The sequence below is a fragment of the Osmerus eperlanus genome, chromosome 21, assembly GCF_963692335.1.
Source record: "Osmerus eperlanus chromosome 21, fOsmEpe2.1, whole genome shotgun sequence".
NCBI lineage: Eukaryota > Metazoa > Chordata > Actinopteri > Osmeriformes > Osmeridae > Osmerus > Osmerus eperlanus.
In genome coordinates this window covers 9,434,108-9,457,554 of record NC_085038.1, presented here as the reverse complement: position 1 = coordinate 9,457,554, position 23,447 = coordinate 9,434,108, and the positions used below count along the sequence as shown (strand labels likewise).

Below are 23,447 nucleotides of genomic sequence, written 5' to 3'. Positions count from 1 at the left end.
GGGCCCCTCCCTGTGGCTACAAGAGCTTTACAGGGACATATCTCTCCATCAGAGGAGCTCTCATCAGAGGAACTCTCAGAGCCACTTAGCCCCAGGGTGATCGTTCCTAAAGAGAACCTCTTTCCAAACGCTCCACAGGAGCCTGCTCCGATTGAGGAGTATCCTCCAGCACTGCGGGGAGACACACACACACACACATCAGAACATATCAAACTGTCCATTCTTCTTTTTTTGACATATAACCTGTACAGCTACTGTGAAGTAGGATACTAACTGGAAATCCTTGTGACGACCCAACTATAAAACTTTTATATAAAACTTTTAACTTCAACATTGAACTTGGGGCTTTCTCCAAGGACTGTTTAGATCATTAAGCCTCTCTTTACTATTGTATTTTTGTTGAGCTTAAAACCCGACTTTAACTTTGATCTGAACCCTCCAGACTTACAGGTTCTTCTCAGTCATCCTCACTAAGTGTAGAGCGATACATCCCAAACCTGAACCAATAGCTGCTAGGCTTACAGTAGCAAGAGCTCTGTTTAGTGGTTACTTACTTTCGACTCCCCCTCTTTCCCAAGAGAGCTTTGGGAAACTCCCAAGGATAGAGAGTCACCTTCTCTCTGTCAGAAGCAGAAACAGACACATCCACACAAGGTCAATAACATGATTATGGTGGAAACCACCTAGGCAACATCCTAACTAGAAAGGATTGAGAAAGTCTCAAATCTGAATGAATCTAGATTGATGTCACAGAGATGTTTTGTATGCTTAAAGAACTCACATCTTCCTTGGCATGTTTGTTAAGCCATTCCTCCTCTGTAAAGAAATGATACACTTATCAAAGGAAAGCCAATACAAAATGAATGTTGTTCAGGCAACGATAATAGCACTGGAAGCTTTAAGATGCAGGCAGTAGTTCCACTTTGTGGAACAAAGTTGCAGTTATCAGCTTGCTGAACCTGTTAGCTAAATAAGCATGAAGAACTTTAATTTAACATTAATTTGTCAATAAATTATAAACAACATTATTGTTACTAATCTTGCTACACATTTTTCCTCATCAGATGAACTTGTACTACTAATTTAGTCTGCATCCAAAGTCATTAGCAGTGACTTTGAACAGTCAGTACAACAGTTAGTGTATTTATTTAGTATTATTTTAATACATTAGGCTTGTTTTGTGTATGTGTGTTTTCTGTTGGTAGCAAATACAGCCAGTTTGTTTCTGTAGATAACGGATAACGAATAACATAAGGAAAACATCCCACTTGTACTACTTAATGTATTATCCTTACCTCAATACTTTCACCTTCCTGGTAATTGTCACAATTTTAACAAGACATTTTTCTCAAAATGCCTAAACTGTATGCACTTGATTCTGGTCGAAATAACAGTAGAATGCAGTGTTTGCACAATATAATGTTCCAAACGTTTTGAGGTTTATGACATCACAGCCTTCTATGACGATTCTGATCATAGACTGTAAAAACTGATCAGTACGTCCGCCTGGGAATCTAACCAATCTGTAAACTCTTGTTTATTTTCTGGTCTGAATTTGCCAGTATAATCATTACAGAATGTGGACGTTTACAATGCGTTGCCATTGGTTAGAAATTTAGAGCATAGACTATTTCCATTTGGCTAGTAATTTGGTTTGGTCAACACTTCCATAAAAAAATCCCCAAATAGGCGTACATTGGCTTATGTTTCTGCCGTTTGACACCTCAAGTCACGTTGTAAATATTACGCCACTGGCAAACAATTGTACAATCTGTTGGATAGTTTTCACGCAGGGCTATATTAAAATATTTCTGACTATGAAAAGATTTCTTCACGCTGTAAAGTGTTTTCTGTCGGTAGCAAATATGGAAGTCAGTTTCTTCTCATAACAAATAACGGGACAAACATGAAACCATCCCATTTGTACTAGGCAACTTAGTCTTATCCTTACCTCAATACTTTCATCTTCCTGGTAGTTATCACAATTTCAACAAAACCATTTTCTCAAAAATAAGCCTAACTGTATGCAATTGATTCTGGTCGAAATAACAGTAGAATGCAGCCTTGGTACAATGTTCGAAAAGTTTAGAGCTTCATGACATTACAGCCTTCTATGACGATTCCGATCAGTACGTCGCCTGGGAAACACACCAATCTGCGAGCTCTTGTTTTATAATATATATAAATAATATATATATACTAACTAACTTTGACTCTGACTTCCTTGGTGACCTCTGCGTCGGGCCAAATACCTTTGAACTGTGATATAATAATCATACCATGGTCTGTCAATTGTGATTTATTGCTTGAATATATTGAATACACTGTAGAATGATTCAGCATTCAATATATAAACTTTTATTAAGAGGCTTTGTGTAAAAGCTTTTGTATATCACTTTTGTGAAGATAATAGTTATTTATTTGTTACTTGTTATAAATCATTTTCTTTTACATTTTAATAAATGTGTGCCCTGTAACCCTGGGTTAGGCTACATCTTGTTTGTTGGCCTTTTGTAAACCATCCACATAGTTTGCAAACGCTAACAGTTTGGCTCTCCTTTCCTCTTCCTCCTTTTTCTGATTTTTGATTTCCCAGAAGTGCAAGATCTTGTTCCAGAAACCACCTTTCTTCTTTTTCTCTGTTTGCAAGAGACAAGCATAAAATATTTCTACATGGTCTAAAGTACACATAATAATTACATATCAACATATCAAACCTACAATGGTTTCTTAATGAAGAAATTCTAACATTGCTTACACATCTTACGTTTTTGGTAAATTTCCATAGTGCCTACTTTTGCTGCACTTTGCCAGGTTGACATTCCGAGCGTTATAGAGATCACATACTATACTTTCACATCACAAGATCTGGGAGAAGTGACTAGTTTTATAATGTTCTTACTTGTCTCTGACTCTTCCTCTGACTCATCCTCTGACCCTTCCTCTGACCCTTCCTCTGACCCTTCCTCTGACCCTTCCTCTGACCCTTCCTCTGACTCATCTCCATCTGACTCTTCTCCCTCTGACTCTTCTCCTTCTGACTCTTCTCCCTCTGACTCCTCTGACTCATCCTCACAGACTCTTTTATCCATAACCTTCTCCCGTTTTTTACGATCTTTTCTTTGGAAAAACGTCGCGAGCTTCTTGAAGAAACCACCCTTCTTCTTTTTCTCTGTTTGGAAGAGACAAGCACAACATATTTCTACATGGTCTATAGTATACTGAATATCCTCATATCAAACCTACAATTGTTTCTTAATGAAGAAATTGTAACATGACTTACACATCTTACATTTTTGGTAAATTGCCATAGTGAAATGGAATGTACTTTTCCTGCACTTTGCCAAGTTGACATTCCGAGCGTTATAGAGATCACATACTATACTTTCACATCACAAGATCGGGAGAAGTGAAAATGTTCTTACTTGTCTCTGACTCCTCCACTGACTCTTCCTTCTCTGACTCTTTCCTCTCTGACTCCTTCCTCTCTGACTCCACTGACTCTTTCTTTTCTGACTCTTTCCTCCCTGACTCCTCCACTGACTCTTCCTTCTCTGACTCTTTCCTCCCTGACTCCTCCACTGACTCTTCCTTCTCTGACTCTTTCCTCCCTGACTCCTCCACTGACTCTTCCTTCTCTGACTCTTTCCTCCCTGACTCCTCCACTGATCCTTCCTTCTCTGGCTCCTTTGACTCATCCTCACAGGCACTTTCCTCCGTAACCTTCTCTTCTGTGATTTTCGGTATTATTTCATCCTCTTTTACTTGTTGTCTCTGCTCCTTTTGAATGTTCTGCTGCCTCTTCAGCTCGACGAGTCTCCCAGCTTTTCTCTCCGTTCTCCTCTTGACTGCCCGTCGCAGATTCTCTTCCCACACTTTACTTGCCTCTGCATCGAAGGGTTGTTGGCAAGCCTTCCGTTGTTTGTCTTCCTCCTCCCATCTCTTCTCTAACTCTTTCATTTTCTTATCCTCTGTCATAATTTTCTCCCTATCTTTGACTAAATCTATTTGTAAGTCGAATGCTTTTTGGAGCCAATAGTTGTCTGTAGCTTTCTCTTTCATGTCGAACAACTTGGCCAACTGTATTTTATCCATCTCTCTTAGTCTTTCCTTCTCTTTTTCTTCCTCCTCCCTCAATTTCTCTTTTTCGCCTTTCTCCTCGGGTTGTTTTAGCACTTCCGCTGCTTTTTTCTCAAGCTCTTTCTGTCTCTTCAATTCTTTCTCTTTCCATCTCCTGTCTCCTTTTTGTCTCCATATCAGCTCTAAAGCTTTCCTCTTCTCCTCTCTTTGCCTCCTGTCCTCCATTTGAATTTCCATCTGTCTTTTTCGCTCCTCGTCTTGTCTTTCAGTCTCCAGCCGTTGTCTTTCCTGTTCCCTCTCGTTCTCAGTTTGTTTCATTTCTTTTCCCTCACCCATGTCTTCCTCGATTGGCAATTTCTGTTGAATCTCTCGCTGCTGGTTTTCATCGTTTTGTCGTATTATTCCCACCTCCCTCTGTCTCTCTTCCTTGACTCTCTCCTCTGATATTTCCACCTCTTTTCTAGGTTTTGTATCTTCCATTTCTTGCTCAGCGATCCTCGGTCCAGCAGCCTTTGTGCATCGGACAAGTTCCGGGGTGTCATCTTCAAGTTCCCGCTGCAGGGACTCGGTCTGTCTCAACGGATACTTTTCATGTACTTGCAGTCTTTCAATGTCTCTCCCCCTCTCATTTTCTTGACGTCTTTCGGATTTCTTCGGCAGGCCTTCTTCTAACCCTTTACGTCTTACTTCCTCACTCTCTTGTTCTATATGCCTCTGATCCACTTCCTGTCTTTCATGCTTGTGCTTTCTTTCTGTCTCTCTCTTTTTTTCAAGTTCCCTCTGAAGTGCCTCTTTTTCTCTTGTCTCCTCTCTTGTTTTCTCCATCTCTTTTTGTCTCTTTTCCTCTAGTCTCTCCTTTTCTTGTTGAGTTTCAATCTCTCTTTGTCTTGAAATCTCTTTAAGTCTTTCAATTTCCTTCTTAAGATCCTCTTTTTGTTTGGCCTCCTGTCTCTCCTTTTCCAGTTCTTTCCGTCTCTCTTCTTCCTCCAGTCTGTCCTTTTCTTGTTGACTTTCTATCTCTCTTTGTCTCGCATTCTGTTTAAGTCTTTCAACTTCTTTTTGCAGGTCCTCTCTTTGTCTAGCCTCCTCTCTCTCTCTTTGTAGTTCTCTCTGTCTCTCTGCCTTCTCCTTTAGTCTTTTCTGCTCTTGCTGTCTTTCAGCCTCTTTCTGTCTCTCATTCTCTTTAGGTCTTTCATGTTCCCTGTCCAGGTCCTCTTTTTGTCTAGCCTCCTCCTTTGCTCTCTCCCTTTCTTTATGTCTTTTCTCTTTCCTCTCTCTCTTCAGCTGTTCTTCCTTTATCTCAGTCTCTCTTTGTCTTGTATTCGCTTCAGATCTCTCAGTTACACTCTTTCTGTCTTCGTTTTGTCTAGCCGCCTCAATTTCTTGCTCCATCTTTTTCAGTTCCTTTTCCTCCTCTTCTCTCTTCTGTTTGAGCTTCATCTCTGTCTCTCTCTTTTTTTCAAGTTCCCTCTGAAGTGCCTCTTTTTCTCTTGTCTCCTCTCTTGTTTTCTCCATCTCTTTTTGTCTCTTTTCCTCTAGTCTCTCCTTTCCTTGTTGACTTTCAATATCTCTTTGTCTTGAAATCTCTTTAAGTCTTTCAATTTCCTTCTTAAGATCCTCTTTTTGTTTGGCCTCCTGTCTCTCCTTTTCCAGTTCTTTCCGTCTCTCTTCTTCCTCCAGTCTGTCCTTTTCTTGTTGACTTTCTATCTCTCTTTGTCTCGCATTCTGTTTAAGTCTTTCAACTTCTTTTTGCAGGTCCTCTCTTTCTCTAGCCTCCTCCTTTGCTCTCTCCCTTTCTTTCTGTCTTATCTCTTTCCTCTCTCTCTTCAGCAGTTCTTCCTTTATCTCAGTCTCTCTTTGTCTTGTATTCGCTTCAGATCTCTCAGTTACACTCTTTCTGTCTTCGTTTTGTCTAGCCGCCTCAATTTCTTGCTCCATCTTTTTCAGTTCCTTTTCCTCCTCTTCTCTCTTCTGTTTGAGCTTCATCTCTGTCTCTCTCTTTTTTTCAAGTTCCCTCTGAAGTGCCTCTTTTTCTCTTGTCTCCTCTCTTGTTTTGTCCATCTCTTTTTGTCTCTTTTCCTCTAGTCTCTCCTTTCCTTGTTGACTTTCAATCTCTCTTTGTCTTGAAATCTCTTTAAGTCTTTCAATTTCCTTTTTAAGATCCTCTTTTTGTTTGGCCTCCTGTCTCTCCTTTTCCAGTTCTTTCCGTCTCTCTTCTTCCTCCAGTCTGTCCTTTTCTTGTTGACTTTCTATCTCTCTTTTTCTCGCATTCTTTTTAAGTCTTTCAACTTCTTTTTGCAGGTCATCTCTTTGTCTAGCCTCCTCCTTTGCTCTCTCCCTTTCTTTCTGTCTTATCTCTTTCCTCTCTCTCTTCAGCAGTTCTTCCTTTATCTCAGTCTCTCTTTGTTTTGTATTCGCTTCAGAGCTCTCAATTTTCCTCTGTCTGTCTTCTTTGTATCTAGCCGCCTCCATTTCTTGCTCCATCTTTTTCTGTTCCTTTTCCTCCTCTTCTCTCTTCTGTTTGAGCTTCATCTCTGTCTCTCTCTCTTTTTCAAGTTCCCTCTTCAGGAATTCTTTTTCTCTTTCAAGTTTTTCAATATCCTTCTGAAGGTCCTCTTTTTGTCTTTTGGCCCTCTCTCTTTCTATTTCGTTCTGTCCTGCCCTCTCCTTCTCTTGTCGCTCCCGTTCTTGCAGTCGTTCTGCCTCTCTCTGTCTGTCTTGCTCGTTGTGTCTTTCAACTTCCCTTTCCAGTGTTTTCTTTTCCCTAGCAGAATCCATCTCCCGTTTGGCACTGTCTATCTTTTTCTGTCTTTCAAGTTCCCTCTTGAGATCGTCTTTCTGCCCTGCGTCCGCCCTCTCCCTTTTGATTTCTCTTTGTCTTTCCTCCTCCTCCTGGCGCTCTTGTGCTTGCTGCCTCTCTTTCTCTTTCCCAAGTTGTCTTCGCAGATCCTCCCTTTCCGTGTCCAGAGGTTTATGCTTCTCCTTTTGTCTCCCAGCCTGTCTTTGCATCCGCTGTTTCTCTTCCCTCCTTTCCCTCTCTCTCTGCGTCTCAGGCACTCTTTGTCTTTCGAACTCTTGCTCTTTCATTCGTCTGTTCCTTTCTTCGCTCTCCGACATTTCTCTCTTTTTTCCTGCTTGGTGCTGTGACTCTGCAGTGTTTCCATCCTCAACTGGCTTTCCATCAACAATTCTTTTAGGTGTTTCTGCAAGCTGATTAAATAACACAAAACTTAGCATAGAAGAACATCAGTGTTAACTCAGTTTTGGAAGTGAATTAAATATGCATGTGCTTTTGTCAGTCCCAAAAGTACTGCTACTATGCAGTAAATAAGGCGCACACAGTAATCTTTCACATTCAAAAGGTGAACAGTCTGACACTTCTTGAAAATAATCCTAAGGTTGTTGAACATAACTTGAGGTCAGTGTGAAAGGGCTATTAGTCCCCATCCTTACAACATCCACAGCTGTGGTATAGTTTTAGTATTCTGCAACAGAGATAAACTACTACCGCCTAACTAATCCTGTTTTAACGGGTTTGTGATATAGATGACACAACTTTGTGTTTACACCCCAGATAATCTATTGTAGCAACTCTGCTAGATCACGATAAGATTAAGATACATTTTTGGGGGGTAATATCTTGGGTATGTGCTGAAAGATTAGTGAGTGACATTGCCTATGTTCTTGGCTTTTACCCGTTTGAATTTGTCAATCCTTTTCATCAGTGAAAGGTTTTTTTGTTGGAGCTCTTCGATGGAAACCTGTAGGTCCTCCACCTGGTTCTCCAGCTCTTTCACTCTTCCCTCCCTTGCCTCCCTCCGCAGCTTCTCCCTCTCCACCCATAGATGAACCCGCCGCTCTCTCTGCCGGTCTCTCTCTCGTAGCTCCAGCAACTCTCTCTGGATGGCGTCATTTGTCATCTCACCCGGTCCAGCTAGACCAGCATTGTTGGTGGAGACTGACGGTTTGTCGAGGACAAATATGGAAGGCTTCTTTTTGGCCTGAGTGCTGAATGAGAACAATTAAAAAATGTTAAATATCCTTATAGGTCAACCCACAGCCATGTCAAGAAATCCTTCCTAATAAAATGTATGCATATATTTTTTGGACAATTCTTTTTGGTAGAGAACGTATTGTTTAGTTACCACGTGCTAGTGCAGGAGACTTACGGGTTAATTTGAGGGCCCCTCCCTGTGGCTACAAGAGCTTTACAGGGACATATCTCTCCATCAGAGGAGCTCTCATCAGAGGAACTCTCAGAGCCACTTAGCCCCAGGGTGATCGTTCCTAAAGAGAACCTCTTTCCAAACGCTCCACAGGAGCCTGCTCCGATTGAGGAGTATCCTCCAGCACTGCGGGGAGACACACACACACACACATCAGAACATATCAAACTGTCCATTCTTCTTTTTTTGACATATAACCTGTACAGCTACTGTGAAGTAGGATACTAACTGGAAATCCTTGTGACGACCCAACTATAAAACTTTTATATAAAACTTTTAACTTCAACATTGAACTTGGGGCTTTCTCCAAGGACTGTTTAGATCATTAAGCCTCTCTTTACTATTGTATTTTTGTTGAGCTTAAAACCCGACTTTAACTTTGATCTGAACCCTCCAGACTTACAGGTTCTTCTCAGTCATCCTCACTAAGTGTAGAGCGATACATCCCAAACCTGAACCAATAGCTGCTAGGCTTACAGTAGCAAGAGCTCTGTTTAGTGGTTACTTACTTTCGACTCCCCCTCTTTCCCAAGAGAGCTTTGGGAAACTCCCAAGGATAGAGAGTCACCTTCTCTCTGTCAGAAGCAGAAACAGACACATCCACACAAGGTCAATAACATGATTATGGTGGAAACCACCTAGGCAACATCCTAACTAGAAAGGATTGAGAAAGTCTCAAATCTGAATGAATCTAGATTGATGTCACAGAGATGTTTTGTATGCTTAAAGAACTCACATCTTCCTTGGCATGTTTGTTAAGCCATTCCTCCTCTGTAAAGAAATGATACACTTATCAAAGGAAAGCCAATACAAAATGAATGTTGTTCAGGCAACGATAATAGCACTGGAAGCTTTAAGATGCAGGCAGTAGTTCCACTTTGTGGAACAAAGTTGCAGTTATCAGCTTGCTGAACCTGTTAGCTAAATAAGCATGAAGAACTTTAATTTAACATTAATTTGTCAATAAATTATAAACAACATTATTGTTACTAATCTTGCTACACATTTTTCCTCATCAGATGAACTTGTACTACTAATTTAGTCTGCATCCAAAGTCATTAGCAGTGACTTTGAACAGTCAGTACAACAGTTAGTGTATTTATTTAGTATTATTTTAATACATTAGGCTTGTTTTGTGTATGTGTGTTTTCTGTTGGTAGCAAATACAGCCAGTTTGTTTCTGTAGATAACGGATAACGAATAACATAAGGAAAACATCCCACTTGTACTACTTAATGTATTATCCTTACCTCAATACTTTCACCTTCCTGGTAATTGTCACAATTTTAACAAGACATTTTTCTCAAAATGCCTAAACTGTATGCACTTGATTCTGGTCGAAATAACAGTAGAATGCAGTGTTTGCACAATATAATGTTCCAAACGTTTTGAGGTTTATGACATCACAGCCTTCTATGACGATTCTGATCATAGACTGTAAAAACTGATCAGTACGTCCGCCTGGGAATCTAACCAATCTGTAAACTCTTGTTTATTTTCTGGTCTGAATTTGCCAGTATAATCATTACAGAATGTGGACGTTTACAATGCGTTGCCATTGGTTAGAAATTTAGAGCATAGACTATTTCCATTTGGCTAGTAATTTGGTTTGGTCAACACTTCCATAAAAAAATCCCCAAATAGGCGTACATTGGCTTATGTTTCTGCCGTTTGACACCTCAAGTCACGTTGTAAATATTACGCCACTGGCAAACAATTGTACAATCTGTTGGATAGTTTTCACGCAGGGCTATATTAAAATATTTCTGACTATGAAAAGATTTCTTCACGCTGTAAAGTGTTTTCTGTCGGTAGCAAATATGGAAGTCAGTTTCTTCTCATAACAAATAACGGGACAAACATGAAACCATCCCATTTGTACTAGGCAACTTAGTCTTATCCTTACCTCAATACTTTCATCTTCCTGGTAGTTATCACAATTTCAACAAAACCATTTTCTCAAAAATAAGCCTAACTGTATGCAATTGATTCTGGTCGAAATAACAGTAGAATGCAGCCTTGGTACAATGTTCGAAAAGTTTAGAGCTTCATGACATTACAGCCTTCTATGACGATTCCGATCAGTACGTCGCCTGGGAAACACACCAATCTGCGAGCTCTTGTTTTATAATATATATAAATAATATATATATACTAACTAACTTTGACTCTGACTTCCTTGGTGACCTCTGCGTCGGGCCAAATACCTTTGAACTGTGATATAATAATCATACCATGGTCTGTCAATTGTGATTTATTGCTTGAATATATTGAATACACTGTAGAATGATTCAGCATTCAATATATAAACTTTTATTAAGAGGCTTTGTGTAAAAGCTTTTGTATATCACTTTTGTGAAGATAATAGTTATTTATTTGTTACTTGTTATAAATCATTTTCTTTTACATTTAAATAAATGTGTGCCCTGTAACCCTGGGTTAGGCTACATCTTGTTTGTTGGCCTTTTGTAAACCATCCACATAGTTTGCAAACGCTAACAGTTTGGCTCTCCTTTCCTCTTCCTCCTTTTTCTGATTTTTGATTTCCCAGAAGTGCAAGATCTTGTTCCAGAAACCACCTTTCTTCTTTTTCTCTGTTTGCAAGAGACAAGCATAAAATATTTCTACATGGTCTAAAGTACACATAATAATTACATATCAACATATCAAACCTACAATGGTTTCTTAATGAAGAAATTCTAACATTGCTTACACATCTTACGTTTTTGGTAAATTTCCATAGTGCCTACTTTTGCTGCACTTTGCCAGGTTGACATTCCGAGCGTTATAGAGATCACATACTATACTTTCACATCACAAGATCTGGGAGAAGTGACTAGTTTTATAATGTTCTTACTTGTCTCTGACTCTTCCTCTGACTCATCCTCTGACCCTTCCTCTGACCCTTCCTCTGACCCTTCCTCTGACCCTTCCTCTGACCCTTCCTCTGACTCATCTCCATCTGACTCTTCTCCCTCTGACTCTTCTCCTTCTGACTCTTCTCCCTCTGACTCCTCTGACTCATCCTCACAGACTCTTTTATCCATAACCTTCTCCCGTTTTTTACGATCTTTTCTTTGGAAAAACGTCGCGAGCTTCTTGAAGAAACCACCCTTCTTCTTTTTCTCTGTTTGGAAGAGACAAGCACAACATATTTCTACATGGTCTATAGTATACTGAATATCCTCATATCAAACCTACAATTGTTTCTTAATGAAGAAATTGTAACATGACTTACACATCTTACATTTTTGGTAAATTGCCATAGTGAAATGGAATGTACTTTTCCTGCACTTTGCCAAGTTGACATTCCGAGCGTTATAGAGATCACATACTATACTTTCACATCACAAGATCGGGAGAAGTGAAAATGTTCTTACTTGTCTCTGACTCCTCCACTGACTCTTCCTTCTCTGACTCTTTCCTCTCTGACTCCTTCCTCTCTGACTCCACTGACTCTTTCTTTTCTGACTCTTTCCTCCCTGACTCCTCCACTGACTCTTCCTTCTCTGACTCTTTCCTCCCTGACTCCTCCACTGACTCTTCCTTCTCTGACTCTTTCCTCCCTGACTCCTCCACTGACTCTTCCTTCTCTGACTCTTTCCTCCCTGACTCCTCCACTGATCCTTCCTTCTCTGGCTCCTTTGACTCATCCTCACAGGCACTTTCCTCCGTAACCTTCTCTTCTGTGATTTTCGGTATTATTTCATCCTCTTTTACTTGTTGTCTCTGCTCCTTTTGAATGTTCTGCTGCCTCTTCAGCTCGACGAGTCTCCCAGCTTTTCTCTCCGTTCTCCTCTTGACTGCCCGTCGCAGATTCTCTTCCCACACTTTACTTGCCTCTGCATCGAAGGGTTGTTGGCAAGCCTTCCGTTGTTTGTCTTCCTCCTCCCATCTCTTCTCTAACTCTTTCATTTTCTTATCCTCTGTCATAATTTTCTCCCTATCTTTGACTAAATCTATTTGTAAGTCGAATGCTTTTTGGAGCCAATAGTTGTCTGTAGCTTTCTCTTTCATGTCGAACAACTTGGCCAACTGTATTTTATCCATCTCTCTTAGTCTTTCCTTCTCTTTTTCTTCCTCCTCCCTCAATTTCTCTTTTTCGCCTTTCTCCTCGGGTTGTTTTAGCACTTCCGCTGCTTTTTTCTCAAGCTCTTTCTGTCTCTTCAATTCTTTCTCTTTCCATCTCCTGTCTCCTTTTTGTCTCCATATCAGCTCTAAAGCTTTCCTCTTCTCCTCTCTTTGCCTCCTGTCCTCCATTTGAATTTCCATCTGTCTTTTTCGCTCCTCGTCTTGTCTTTCAGTCTCCAGCCGTTGTCTTTCCTGTTCCCTCTCGTTCTCAGTTTGTTTCATTTCTTTTCCCTCACCCATGTCTTCCTCGATTGGCAATTTCTGTTGAATCTCTCGCTGCTGGTTTTCATCGTTTTGTCGTATTATTCCCACCTCCCTCTGTCTCTCTTCCTTGACTCTCTCCTCTGATATTTCCACCTCTTTTCTAGGTTTTGTATCTTCCATTTCTTGCTCAGCGATCCTCGGTCCAGCAGCCTTTGTGCATCGGACAAGTTCCGGGGTGTCATCTTCAAGTTCCCGCTGCAGGGACTCGGTCTGTCTCAACGGATACTTTTCATGTACTTGCAGTCTTTCAATGTCTCTCCCCCTCTCATTTTCTTGACGTCTTTCGGATTTCTTCGGCAGGCCTTCTTCTAACCCTTTACGTCTTGCTTCCTCACTCTCTTGTTCTATATGCCTCTGATCCACTTCCTGTCTTTCATGCTTGTGCTTTCTTTCTGTCTCTCTCTTTTTTTCAAGTTCCCTCTGAAGTGCCTCTTTTTCTCTTGTCTCCTCTCTTGTTTTCTCCATCTCTTTTTGTCTCTTTTCCTCTAGTCTCTCCTTTTCTTGTTGAGTTTCAATCTCTCTTTGTCTTGAAATCTCTTTAAGTCTTTCAATTTCCTTCTTAAGATCCTCTTTTTGTTTGGCCTCCTGTCTCTCCTTTTCCAGTTCTTTCCGTCTCTCTTCTTCCTCCAGTCTGTCCTTTTCTTGTTGACTTTCTATCTCTCTTTGTCTCGCATTCTGTTTAAGTCTTTCAACTTCTTTTTGCAGGTCCTCTCTTTGTCTAGCCTCCTCTCTCTCTCTTTGTAGTTCTCTCTGTCTCTCTGCCTTCTCCTTTAGTCTTTTCTGCTCTTGCTGTCTTTCAGCCTCTTTCTGTCTCTCATTCTCTTTAGGTCTTTCATGTTCCCTGTCCAGGTCCTCTTTTTGTCTAGCCTCCTCCTTTGCTCTCTCCCTTTCTTTATGTCTTTTCTCTTTCCTCTCTCTCTTCAGCTGTTCTTCCTTTATCTCAGTCTCTCTTTGTCTTGTATTCGCTTCAGATCTCTCAGTTACACTCTTTCTGTCTTCGTTTTGTCTAGCCGCCTCAATTTCTTGCTCCATCTTTTTCAGTTCCTTTTCCTCCTCTTCTCTCTTCTGTTTGAGCTTCATCTCTGTCTCTCTCTTTTTTTCAAGTTCCCTCTGAAGTGCCTCTTTTTCTCTTGTCTCATCTCTTGTTTTGTCCATCTCTTTTTGTCTCTTTTCCTCTAGTCTCTCCTTTCCTTGTTGACTTTCAATATCTCTTTGTCTTGAAATCTCTTTAAGTCTTTCAATTTCCTTCTTAAGATCCTCTTTTTGTTTGGCCTCCTGTCTCTCCTTTTCCAGTTCTTTCCGTCTCTCTTCTTCCTCCAGTCTGTCCTTTTCTTGTTGACTTTCTATCTCTCTTTGTCTCGCATTCTGTTTAAGTCTTTCAACTTCTTTTTGCAGGTCCTCTCTTTCTCTAGCCTCCTCCTTTGCTCTCTCCCTTTCTTTCTGTCTTATCTCTTTCCTCTCTCTCTTCAGCAGTTCTTCCTTTATCTCAGTCTCTCTTTGTCTTGTATTCGCTTCAGATCTCTCAGTTACACTCTTTCTGTCTTCGTTTTGTCTAGCCGCCTCAATTTCTTGCTCCATCTTTTTCAGTTCCTTTTCCTCCTCTTCTCTCTTCTGTTTGAGCTTCATCTCTGTCTCTCTCTTTTTTTCAAGTTCCCTCTGAAGTGCCTCTTTTTCTCTTGTCTCCTCTCTTGTTTTGTCCATCTCTTTTTGTCTCTTTTCCTCTAGTCTCTCCTTTCCTTGTTGACTTTCAATCTCTCTTTGTCTTGAAATCTCTTTAAGTCTTTCAATTTCCTTTTTAAGATCCTCTTTTTGTTTGGCCTCCTGTCTCTCCTTTTCCAGTTCTTTCCGTCTCTCTTCTTCCTCCAGTCTGTCCTTTTCTTGTTGACTTTCTATCTCTCTTTTTCTCGCATTCTTTTTAAGTCTTTCAACTTCTTTTTGCAGGTCATCTCTTTGTCTAGCCTCCTCCTTTGCTCTCTCCCTTTCTTTCTGTCTTATCTCTTTCCTCTCTCTCTTCAGCAGTTCTTCCTTTATCTCAGTCTCTCTTTGTTTTGTATTCGCTTCAGAGCTCTCAATTTTCCTCTGTCTGTCTTCTTTGTATCTAGCCGCCTCCATTTCTTGCTCCATCTTTTTCTGTTCCTTTTCCTCCTCTTCTCTCTTCTGTTTGAGCTTCATCTCTGTCTCTCTCTCTTTTTCAAGTTCCCTCTTCAGGAATTCTTTTTCTCTTTCAAGTTTTTCAATATCCTTCTGAAGGTCCTCTTTTTGTCTTTTGGCCCTCTCTCTTTCTATTTCGTTCTGTCCTGCCCTCTCCTTCTCTTGTCGCTCCCGTTCTTGCAGTCGTTCTGCCTCTCTCTGTCTGTCTTGCTCGTTGTGTCTTTCAACTTCCCTTTCCAGTGTTTTCTTTTCCCTAGCAGAATCCATCTCCCGTTTGGCACTGTATATCTTTTTCTGTCTTTCAAGTTCCCTCTTGAGATCGTCTTTCTGCCCTGCGTCCGCCCTCTCCCTTTTGATTTCTCTTTGTCTTTCCTCCTCCTCCTGGCGCTCTTGTGCTTGCTGCCTCTCTTTCTCTTTCCCAAGTTGTCTTCGCAGATCCTCCCTTTCCGTGTCCAGAGGTTTATGCTTCTCCTTTTGTCTCCCAGCCTGTCTTTGCATCCGCTGTTTCTCTTCCCTCCTTTCCCTCTCTCTCTGCGTCTCAGGCACTCTTTGTCTTTCGAACTCTTGCTCTTTCATTCGTCTGTTCCTTTCTTCGCTCTCCGACATTTCTCTCTTTTTTCCTGCTTGGTGCTGTGACTCTGCAGTGTTTCCATCCTCAACTGGCTTTCCATCAACAATTCTTTTAGGTGTTTCTGCAAGCTGATTAAATAACACAAAACTTAGCATAGAAGAACATCAGTGTTAACTCAGTTTTGGAAGTGAATTAAATATGCATGTGCTTTTGTCAGTCCCAAAAGTACTGCTACTATGCAGTAAATAAGGCGCACACAGTAATCTTTCACATTCAAAAGGTGAACAGTCTGACACTTCTTGAAAATAATCCTAAGGTTGTTGAACATAACTTGAGGTCAGTGTGAAAGGGCTATTAGTCCCCATCCTTACAACATCCACAGCTGTGGTATAGTTTTAGTATTCTGCAACAGAGATAAACTACTACCGCCTAACTAATCCTGTTTTAACGGGTTTGTGATATAGATGACACAACTTTGTGTTTACACCCCAGATAATCTATTGTAGCAACTCTGCTAGATCACGATAAGATTAAGATACATTTTTGGGGGGTAATATCTTGGGTATGTGCTGAAAGATTAGTGAGTGACATTGCCTATGTTCTTGGCTTTTACCCGTTTGAATTTGTCAATCCTTTTCATCAGTGAAAGGTTTTTTTGTTGGAGCTCTTCGATGGAAACCTGTAGGTCCTCCACCTGGTTCTCCAGCTCTTTCACTCTTCCCTCCCTTGCCTCCCTCCGCAGCTTCTCCCTCTCCACCCATAGATGAACCCGCCGCTCTCTCTGCCGGTCTCTCTCTCGTAGCTCCAGCAACTCTCTCTGGATGGCGTCATTTGTCATCTCACCCGGTCCAGCTAGACCAGCATTGTTGGTGGAGACTGACGGTTTGTCGAGGACAAATATGGAAGGCTTCTTTTTGGCCTGAGTGCTGAATGAGAACAATTAAAAAATGTTAAATATCCTTATAGGTCAACCCACAGCCATGTCAAGAAATCCTTCCTAATAAAATGTATGCATATATTTTTTGGACAATTCTTTTTGGTAGAGAACGTATTGTTTAGTTACCACGTGCTAGTGCAGGAGACTTACGGGTTAATTTGAGGGCCCCTCCCTGTGGCTACAAGAGCTTTACAGGGACATATCTCTCCATCAGAGGAGCTCTCATCAGAGGAACTCTCAGAGCCACTTAGCCCCAGGGTGATCGTTCCTAAAGAGAACCTCTTTCCAAACGCTCCACAGGAGCCTGCTCCGATTGAGGAGTATCCTCCAGCACTGCGGGGAGACACACACACACACATCAGAACATATCAAACTGTCCATTCTTCTTTTTTTGACATATAACCTGTACAGCTACTGTGAAGTAGGATACTAACTGGAAATCCTTGTGACGACCCAACTATAAAACTTTTATATAAAACTTTTAACTTCAACATTGAACTTGGGGCTTTCTCCAAGGACTGTTTAGATCATTAAGCCTCTCTTTACTATTGTATTTTTGTTGAGCTTAAAACCCGACTTTAACTTTGATCTGAACCCTCCAGACTTACAGGTTCTTCTCAGTCATCCTCACTAAGTGTAGAGCGATACATCCCAAACCTGAACCAATAGCTGCTAGGCTTACAGTAGCAAGAGCTCTGTTTAGTGGTTACTTACTTTCGACTCCCCCTCTTTCCCAAGAGAGCTTTGGGAAACTCCCAAGGATAGAGAGTCACCTTCTCTCTGTCAGAAGCAGAAACAGACACATCCACACAAGGTCAATAACATGATTATGGTGGAAACCACCTAGGCAACATCCTAACTAGAAAGGATTGAGAAAGTCTCAAATCTGAATGAATCTAGATTGATGTCACAGAGATGTTTTGTATGCTTAAAGAACTCACATCTTCCTTGGCATGTTTGTTAAGCCATTCCTCCTCTGTAAAGAAATGATACACTTATCAAAGGAAAGCCAATACAAAATGAATGTTGTTCAGGCAACAATAATAGCACTGGAAGCTTTAAGATGCAGGCAGTAGTTCCACTTTGTGGAACAAAGTTGCAGTTATTAGCTTGCTGAACCTGTTAGCTAAATAAGCATGAAGAACTTTAATTTAACATTAATTTGTCAATAAATTATAAACAACATTATTGTTACTAATCTTGCTACACATTTTTCCTCATCAGATGAACTTGTACTACTAATTTAGTCTGCATCCAAAGTCATTAGCAGTGACTTTGAACAGTCAGTACAACAGTTAGTGTATTTATTTAGTATTATTTTAATACATTAGGCTTGTTTTGTGTATGTGTGTTTTCTGTTGGTAGCAAATACAGCCAGTTTGTTTCTGTAGATAACGGATAACGAATAACATAAGGAAAACATCCCACTTGTACTACTTAATGTATTATCCTTACCTCAATACTTTCACCTTCCTGGTAATTGTCACAATTTTAACAAGACATTTTTCTCAAAATGCCTAAACTGTATGCACTTGATTCTGGTCGAAATAACAGTAGAATGCAGTGTTTGCACAATATAATGTTCCAAACGTTTTGAGGTTTATGACATCACAGCCTTCTATGACGATTCTGATCATAGACTGTAAAAACTGATCAGTACGTCCGCCTGGGAATCTAACCAATCTGTAAACTCTTGTTTATTTTCTGGTCTGAATTTGCCAGTATAATCATTACAGAATGTGGACGTTTACAATGCGTTGCCATTGGTTAGAAATTTAGAGCATAGACTATTTCCATTTGGCTAGTAATTTGGTTTGGTCAACACTTCCATAAAAAAATCCCCAAATAGGCGTACATTGGCTTATGTTTCTGCCGTTTGACACCTCAAGTCACGTTGTAAATATTACGCCACTGGCAAACAATTGTACAATCTGTTGGATAGTTTTCACGCAGGGCTATATTAAAATATTTCTGACTATGAAAAGATTTCTTCACGCTGTAAAGTGTTTTCTGTCGGTAGCAAATATGGAAGTCAGTTTCTTCTCATAACAAATAACGGGACAAACATGAAACCATCCCATTTGTACTAGGCAACTTAGTCTTATCCTTACCTCAATACTTTCATCTTCCTGGTAGTTATCACAATTTCAACAAAACCATTTTCTCAAAAATAAGCCTAACTGTATGCAATTGATTCTGGTCGAAATAACAGTAGAATGCAGCGTTGGTACAATGTTCGAAAAGTTTAGAGCTTCATGACATTACAGCCTTCTATGACGATTCCGATCAGTACGTCGCCTGGGAAACACACCAATCTGCGAGCTCTTTTTTTATAATATATATAAATAATATATATATATATTTAATTTTTTCCCTGCTCTGAATTAGCCTGGATAATCATTACAGAATGTGGACTTTTTTTGGCCTCTGGCAAACAATCGTACCATCTGTTGGATAGTTTTCATGTAGGTCTTTCTTAAAATATTTCTCACTCTGAATTATGGCATATTAATGTGCATGTAAATCTAGCCTACTCAATGAACCTGAAACCCAGTTGAAAAGTTGTCTTTATTTAGCTTTGCTTACATTAAATATGTATCCACTCAGCCATGATACTCATACCTAGTGGCTAAATGGTGGCAATCCATACAAGAAGTGTGATTTGCTCAAGCAAAACCCCCAATTGACTTTCTGAGACTCATACAGACATTGATTTACTTCATTGTATCTTCTTCATGACACCATTAGTGATACTCTTCATTGCAAGAAGGGCTTCGTTGCAGGCCCTAGAGATAAGTGATGGTGGTAGTAGGAATCCATAACGCCCTCTGTCCTGGAGCTCGAAGGTGAAAGAGTAGCTGATGCCCAGCTTGTAAGCCCAGTCATCAGAGCCGCCAGGGGCCAGGTCTGGAACAAAACGTGTGTCAGTGGCATTGGCTTGTTATGTAGTTTGTATCTAGAGGGGTGTGTGGAGTATTCTTCTCTCCAAAGGAAAACTCACATATGGTTTTTGCTCCTGGGCCATATCTGTAGCTGTTCCTGTAATACCTTTTGATTTTCATAGCAGCCTCCCTGGTTAGCTCAAGCTGTTGAGAAGTAATGCATCAATGGGTTGATCCTGATTTAGGATCCTGCCAATCAAACAAAATCCCCGCTGTCCATGCATTTCCCTGAGAATCTCACCAGCTCGTCATGGTTTTGAGCCTCGTCGTGAGAGCAGGAATATGGGAAGAGCAACATCTGAGAGTAGGAGTGGATACTGAAGTAGAGCTTCACAGACTCCTTGTGGCTTCGCAGGAAGTTGGCCACAGCCTGTGTCTCCGGCTCCGACTCAGGAAACTGTCCGCAGTAGGTCTCATCACAAGGTTGGTTAGAGGCACCTTCAGCTGCAGGGGAGGAAGGTGAAAAGACTGTCTAAGCACTTTATATGAATAATTATAAATGGTGAATAGGTTCAAAGAGGCCTGGGTGGATATAGTTTGAATCAGCGTCCTTCAGCTCTGCTAAAATGTCGACTCACTGCACCAGTTGGCATCAAAGTTCCTATTGAGGTCAGTTCCCAAGCAATAACTGTCCTTCCTCGAGGAACGATTCTTCCTCCACATTCGGTTCTGGTTAGATAGAAGAGAACATCTTGACGAGAGTGAGAAGCAAATCATCCCTTAACAGTCCAATATGTTGACGAATATCTCTGGCAACACTAACATGAACATCATGTACTGTATTCATAGGATGATGTGCTTTGAAGTTCCTACTACTACAACACACTACAACTACACTCCTTCCTGCGTTACCTACCGTGGTCCATGTGTATTTGTATCCATCAGGATTCATCACAGGGAGGATATAGATGTCCAGTGTGTTTAACATTTGGGTTATGTCTTGATTCTGCTTGTAATGATCTAAACACTGTTGAAAGGGCATCATTAAGAAAGCGTGCTGGATTACTGGAGACTGGCGTAGTGTTGTATATGCTTGCAATATTCCATGACTTTTGAGTCAAATATGGTGGTCTAAGAGGGGCATGGTGTACTGACATGCTGCACAAACCACAGGCAGAAAGCAGGGGAAATCCACTCTCTAGCATGAATGCCACAGTCGATCCACATTGCTTTCTTTTCAGCTTTCTCCTCACCTGACAACTGAACAGAAAACAATCAACAATTAAACTTTGAAAAAGATGATGATGATCATGCTATTATATGCAGTCCAACATATACAGAAATGAGCAGTAAACATGTACAGTGCACCTTGAGGACATAGAGTGGTCTTTTCTCATATGATGAACCAATTAGTATGGCTTTGACCTTGTCTGGGTGTTCCTGGGTGGTCTTGTTTATCCAGTGATAGATCTAAACAGGATAAAGCATGTCCACTTCACACAAACTTTGGTTACCCAAATAGTTCATCTTAATCTGAGACTGTGTACTAAAACTGTGTTTAGAACCATACGTCTTCCAAAGAATGATATTTCTCATAATATGACCAGTTGCTACGAGGGTCTGTTGAGTTCCTGGTTTGCATCTCTATCAGTTCCTCTGTGTTGGTCAGTAACACTCTAAAAAAATAAACTGAACTCAGTACCATACCATAAAAGTGAGTGTGCATTTAAAATCATGACAATTACTGCAAATAATTTGTCATTCAAGATAATCCAACATTACTGTGTACATCCACATACATATGTGTTACATGGTGTCTCTGGAGAAGGTCTTGTACAATCCCAGAGGAATTTGCTGGAACAAACAGGTGGACCTCGCTGTCTGCCTTGATGTACAGAGGTGAAGCAGGTTGCCACAACACTGTCTAGAGTTTCACACAAAATAAAGTATAAGCAGATGTTAATAAAGGGGCTATAACTTTTGTTTACATAATTGTAATATACATATACCTCATATTGGCTGGATATATTCTTTACAACATCTGCTTGCTCTTGTGTTGAGACTGTTATTGAGAGAACCTGGTCACTGTGAAAAATAAACATATAAATCACCAAGAACACATCAATAGGCTATTACTCAATGCTTTCAGCTACCATTGTGAAAAATGTTCAGGAAACTTGACGGGCCTACATTTGCACTGAAATAACGGGTCTTCCCTATTGTACGTCATATTTTTTTGTGCATTTTCTCCTCCTTGGTACAATAGTTGTTATAAAGACGCTTGCTGTAGTTACTTACTGTGTAGATGAGCAGTTTCCTGTCCTAAAGAATATTCCAAAGTTCATCAAAACAACCACCATAAGAAGAACCCTCATGATTAGGGTGTTTAAGACTTGTGCAAGGGGTTGGAAATCTGGGGGAGGGACATAGCTGTGTTGATTTAGGTAGACTTGTTTACTTAAAGTTAAATGTTAATTTTTTTAGGAGAAGGGACAGAACGTCTTTGCTGTTATATACGTAATTTCAAGAGAGGACAAAAATGATTGACATTTAGGGATTAGCAGTCAAGAGACAGTTAGGGAAGAAACTCACAGTTTAAAAAAGAGGTTTTTTCGCTTTACCATTTTTACACAGGGTGGCGCTGCAGAACAACAAAACAGATAAGACACAGAAGAAGAACAGTTCACAGGTTATGTTTGGTTGTTAGGGCTGTCAAAATGTCTGGCCATGACCATCTGGCTTTCTGCTTATGTGAAATAACAAGGTAAACTAGCAGACCAGTTATGATATGAGCATTGCAGTGTCAATGTTCGTATGAACATTGTAAATGATATAAACAGTCTTCTTGTTGTTCCTGTTCCCTACCAATGCTTGTCTAGTCTATCCTACAAGTTAGCTAACGTAGCTAGCTATTTGTGTTTAGGCCAGTCTAATGGTTTAGGCGCTTATTTGGCTAAATGTAAGACATCAAGCTAGCTGGTTGGTTGTCAGAACAGCTTAACACGCTGTGTAATATGTCACATTTCTTTTTATTGCCCCAGGTTATTGTGGTCATTGCTACTTCCACTATTGTTTCTGTGCGTACTTTTGACGGCCGCACTGGTCCTACTCGTCGTTGGTGTGCGCTTCTGGCTGCAGGCCAACAGGAACGCAAGGATAGCACGCGATGGACGTCCTACAGTGGCCTTCTTCCACCCTTACTGCAACGCTGGTGGCGGCGGCGAGAGAGTTCTCTGGTGCTCCTTAAGAGCTCTGCAGAATAGGTATAGGTAACAAGTATGTTGCTAGAACTAAAACATCCAATGGTAGAGGTTAAAGTCCTTGCAGTCTCAAGGCTTGGAATCGGACATGTTGCAAGGCTGCTCTGTGTTCAGGTCCCATTTGTAATACACAGAGAAATACATACTATAAAATGGATAATCAAATCTATTCTATGATCATGCCTGTCCTCCCTAGGTATCCAGACCTGTCTTTCGTGGTATACACGGGCGACCAGGGCGTGACCAGCCATCAGATTCTGGACGGAGCTAGTCGACGCTTCAACATCCAGCTTCCACGACCGGTCCAGTTTGTTTTCCTGAGGCACCGTCTGCTAGTGGAGGCCAGCCTTTTCCCTCACTTCACCCTGCTTGGACAGAGTGTGGGCTCCATCTTCCTGGGCTGGGAGGCCCTCACAGAGTTTGTCCCCGACCTCTACATAGACTCCATGGGCTATGCCTTCACCTTGCCCCTGTTCCGCTACCTTGGAGGTTGCAGAGTAGCCAGCTATGTGCACTATCCCACTATCAGCACAGACATGCTGTCTGTGGTGCAGGAGAGGAACCCCAGGTAAACATGCTCTCCACATTTGGGAACCGGAAACTAGACGGGACTATAATTTTTGTTACTGGTAATGATTGGTTATAATTGAATTTTCCAACCTGGTCAATGGAACTGACCAGGCTTTTAATGACTTTTAACTATCTTAATTGATTTAGTCCACTGACATGATTAGAAGTTTTTATCTGTATTGATTGTGACTGTTCCGTAACCCTTCCTCAATTCCTCCTTCAGGTTCAACAATGCAGACTTCATCTCTAACAACCTATTCCTGAGTGCAGTCAAGGTGGTGTACTACTGCCTGTTTGCCCTTCTCTACGGTATGGCTGGCTCCTGCAGTGACGTTGTCATGGTCAACTCCACCTGGACCTTGGACCATATCCTGG

At 40.9% G+C, this 23,447-nt stretch overlaps 3 protein-coding genes across 3 annotated transcripts; 1 reads left to right on the top strand and 2 right to left on the bottom strand.

Annotated features, from left to right (window-relative positions):
- Positions 1-2,409: 2,409 nt before the first annotated feature.
- LOC134007922 (trichohyalin-like) lies at positions 2,410-5,902 on the bottom strand. The gene has a single exon (XM_062447650.1). It carries the CDS (start codon positions 5,593-5,595, stop codon positions 3,388-3,390), a length of 2,208 nt encoding a protein of 735 aa, XP_062303634.1. The 5' UTR covers positions 5,596-5,902; the 3' UTR covers positions 2,410-3,387.
- Positions 5,903-18,914: 13,012 nt separating this feature from the next.
- LOC134007401 (carboxypeptidase B2-like) lies at positions 18,915-21,665 on the bottom strand. The gene is made up of 11 exons (XM_062446838.1): positions 21,541-21,665; positions 21,252-21,327; positions 21,042-21,166; positions 20,813-20,918; positions 20,611-20,712; positions 20,398-20,502; positions 20,159-20,269; positions 19,881-19,971; positions 19,544-19,746; positions 19,362-19,446; positions 18,915-19,267 (listed from the first exon to the last, which is right to left on the bottom strand). Exons 1-11 carry the CDS (start codon positions 21,615-21,617, stop codon positions 19,080-19,082), a joined length of 1,269 nt encoding a protein of 422 aa, XP_062302822.1. The 5' UTR covers positions 21,618-21,665; the 3' UTR covers positions 18,915-19,079.
- A 213-nt stretch (positions 21,666-21,878) lies between these two features.
- On the top strand, positions 21,879-23,446 carry LOC134007875 (GDP-Man:Man(3)GlcNAc(2)-PP-Dol alpha-1,2-mannosyltransferase-like; the record flags this gene model as incomplete). Its single annotated transcript, XM_062447592.1, has 4 exons — positions 21,879-22,006; positions 22,284-22,505; positions 22,699-23,070; positions 23,296-23,446. Coding segments are annotated over exons 1-4 (792 nt in total), but the record flags the coding sequence as incomplete, so codon positions are not given.
- Between the last annotated feature and the right edge of the window lies 1 nt (position 23,447).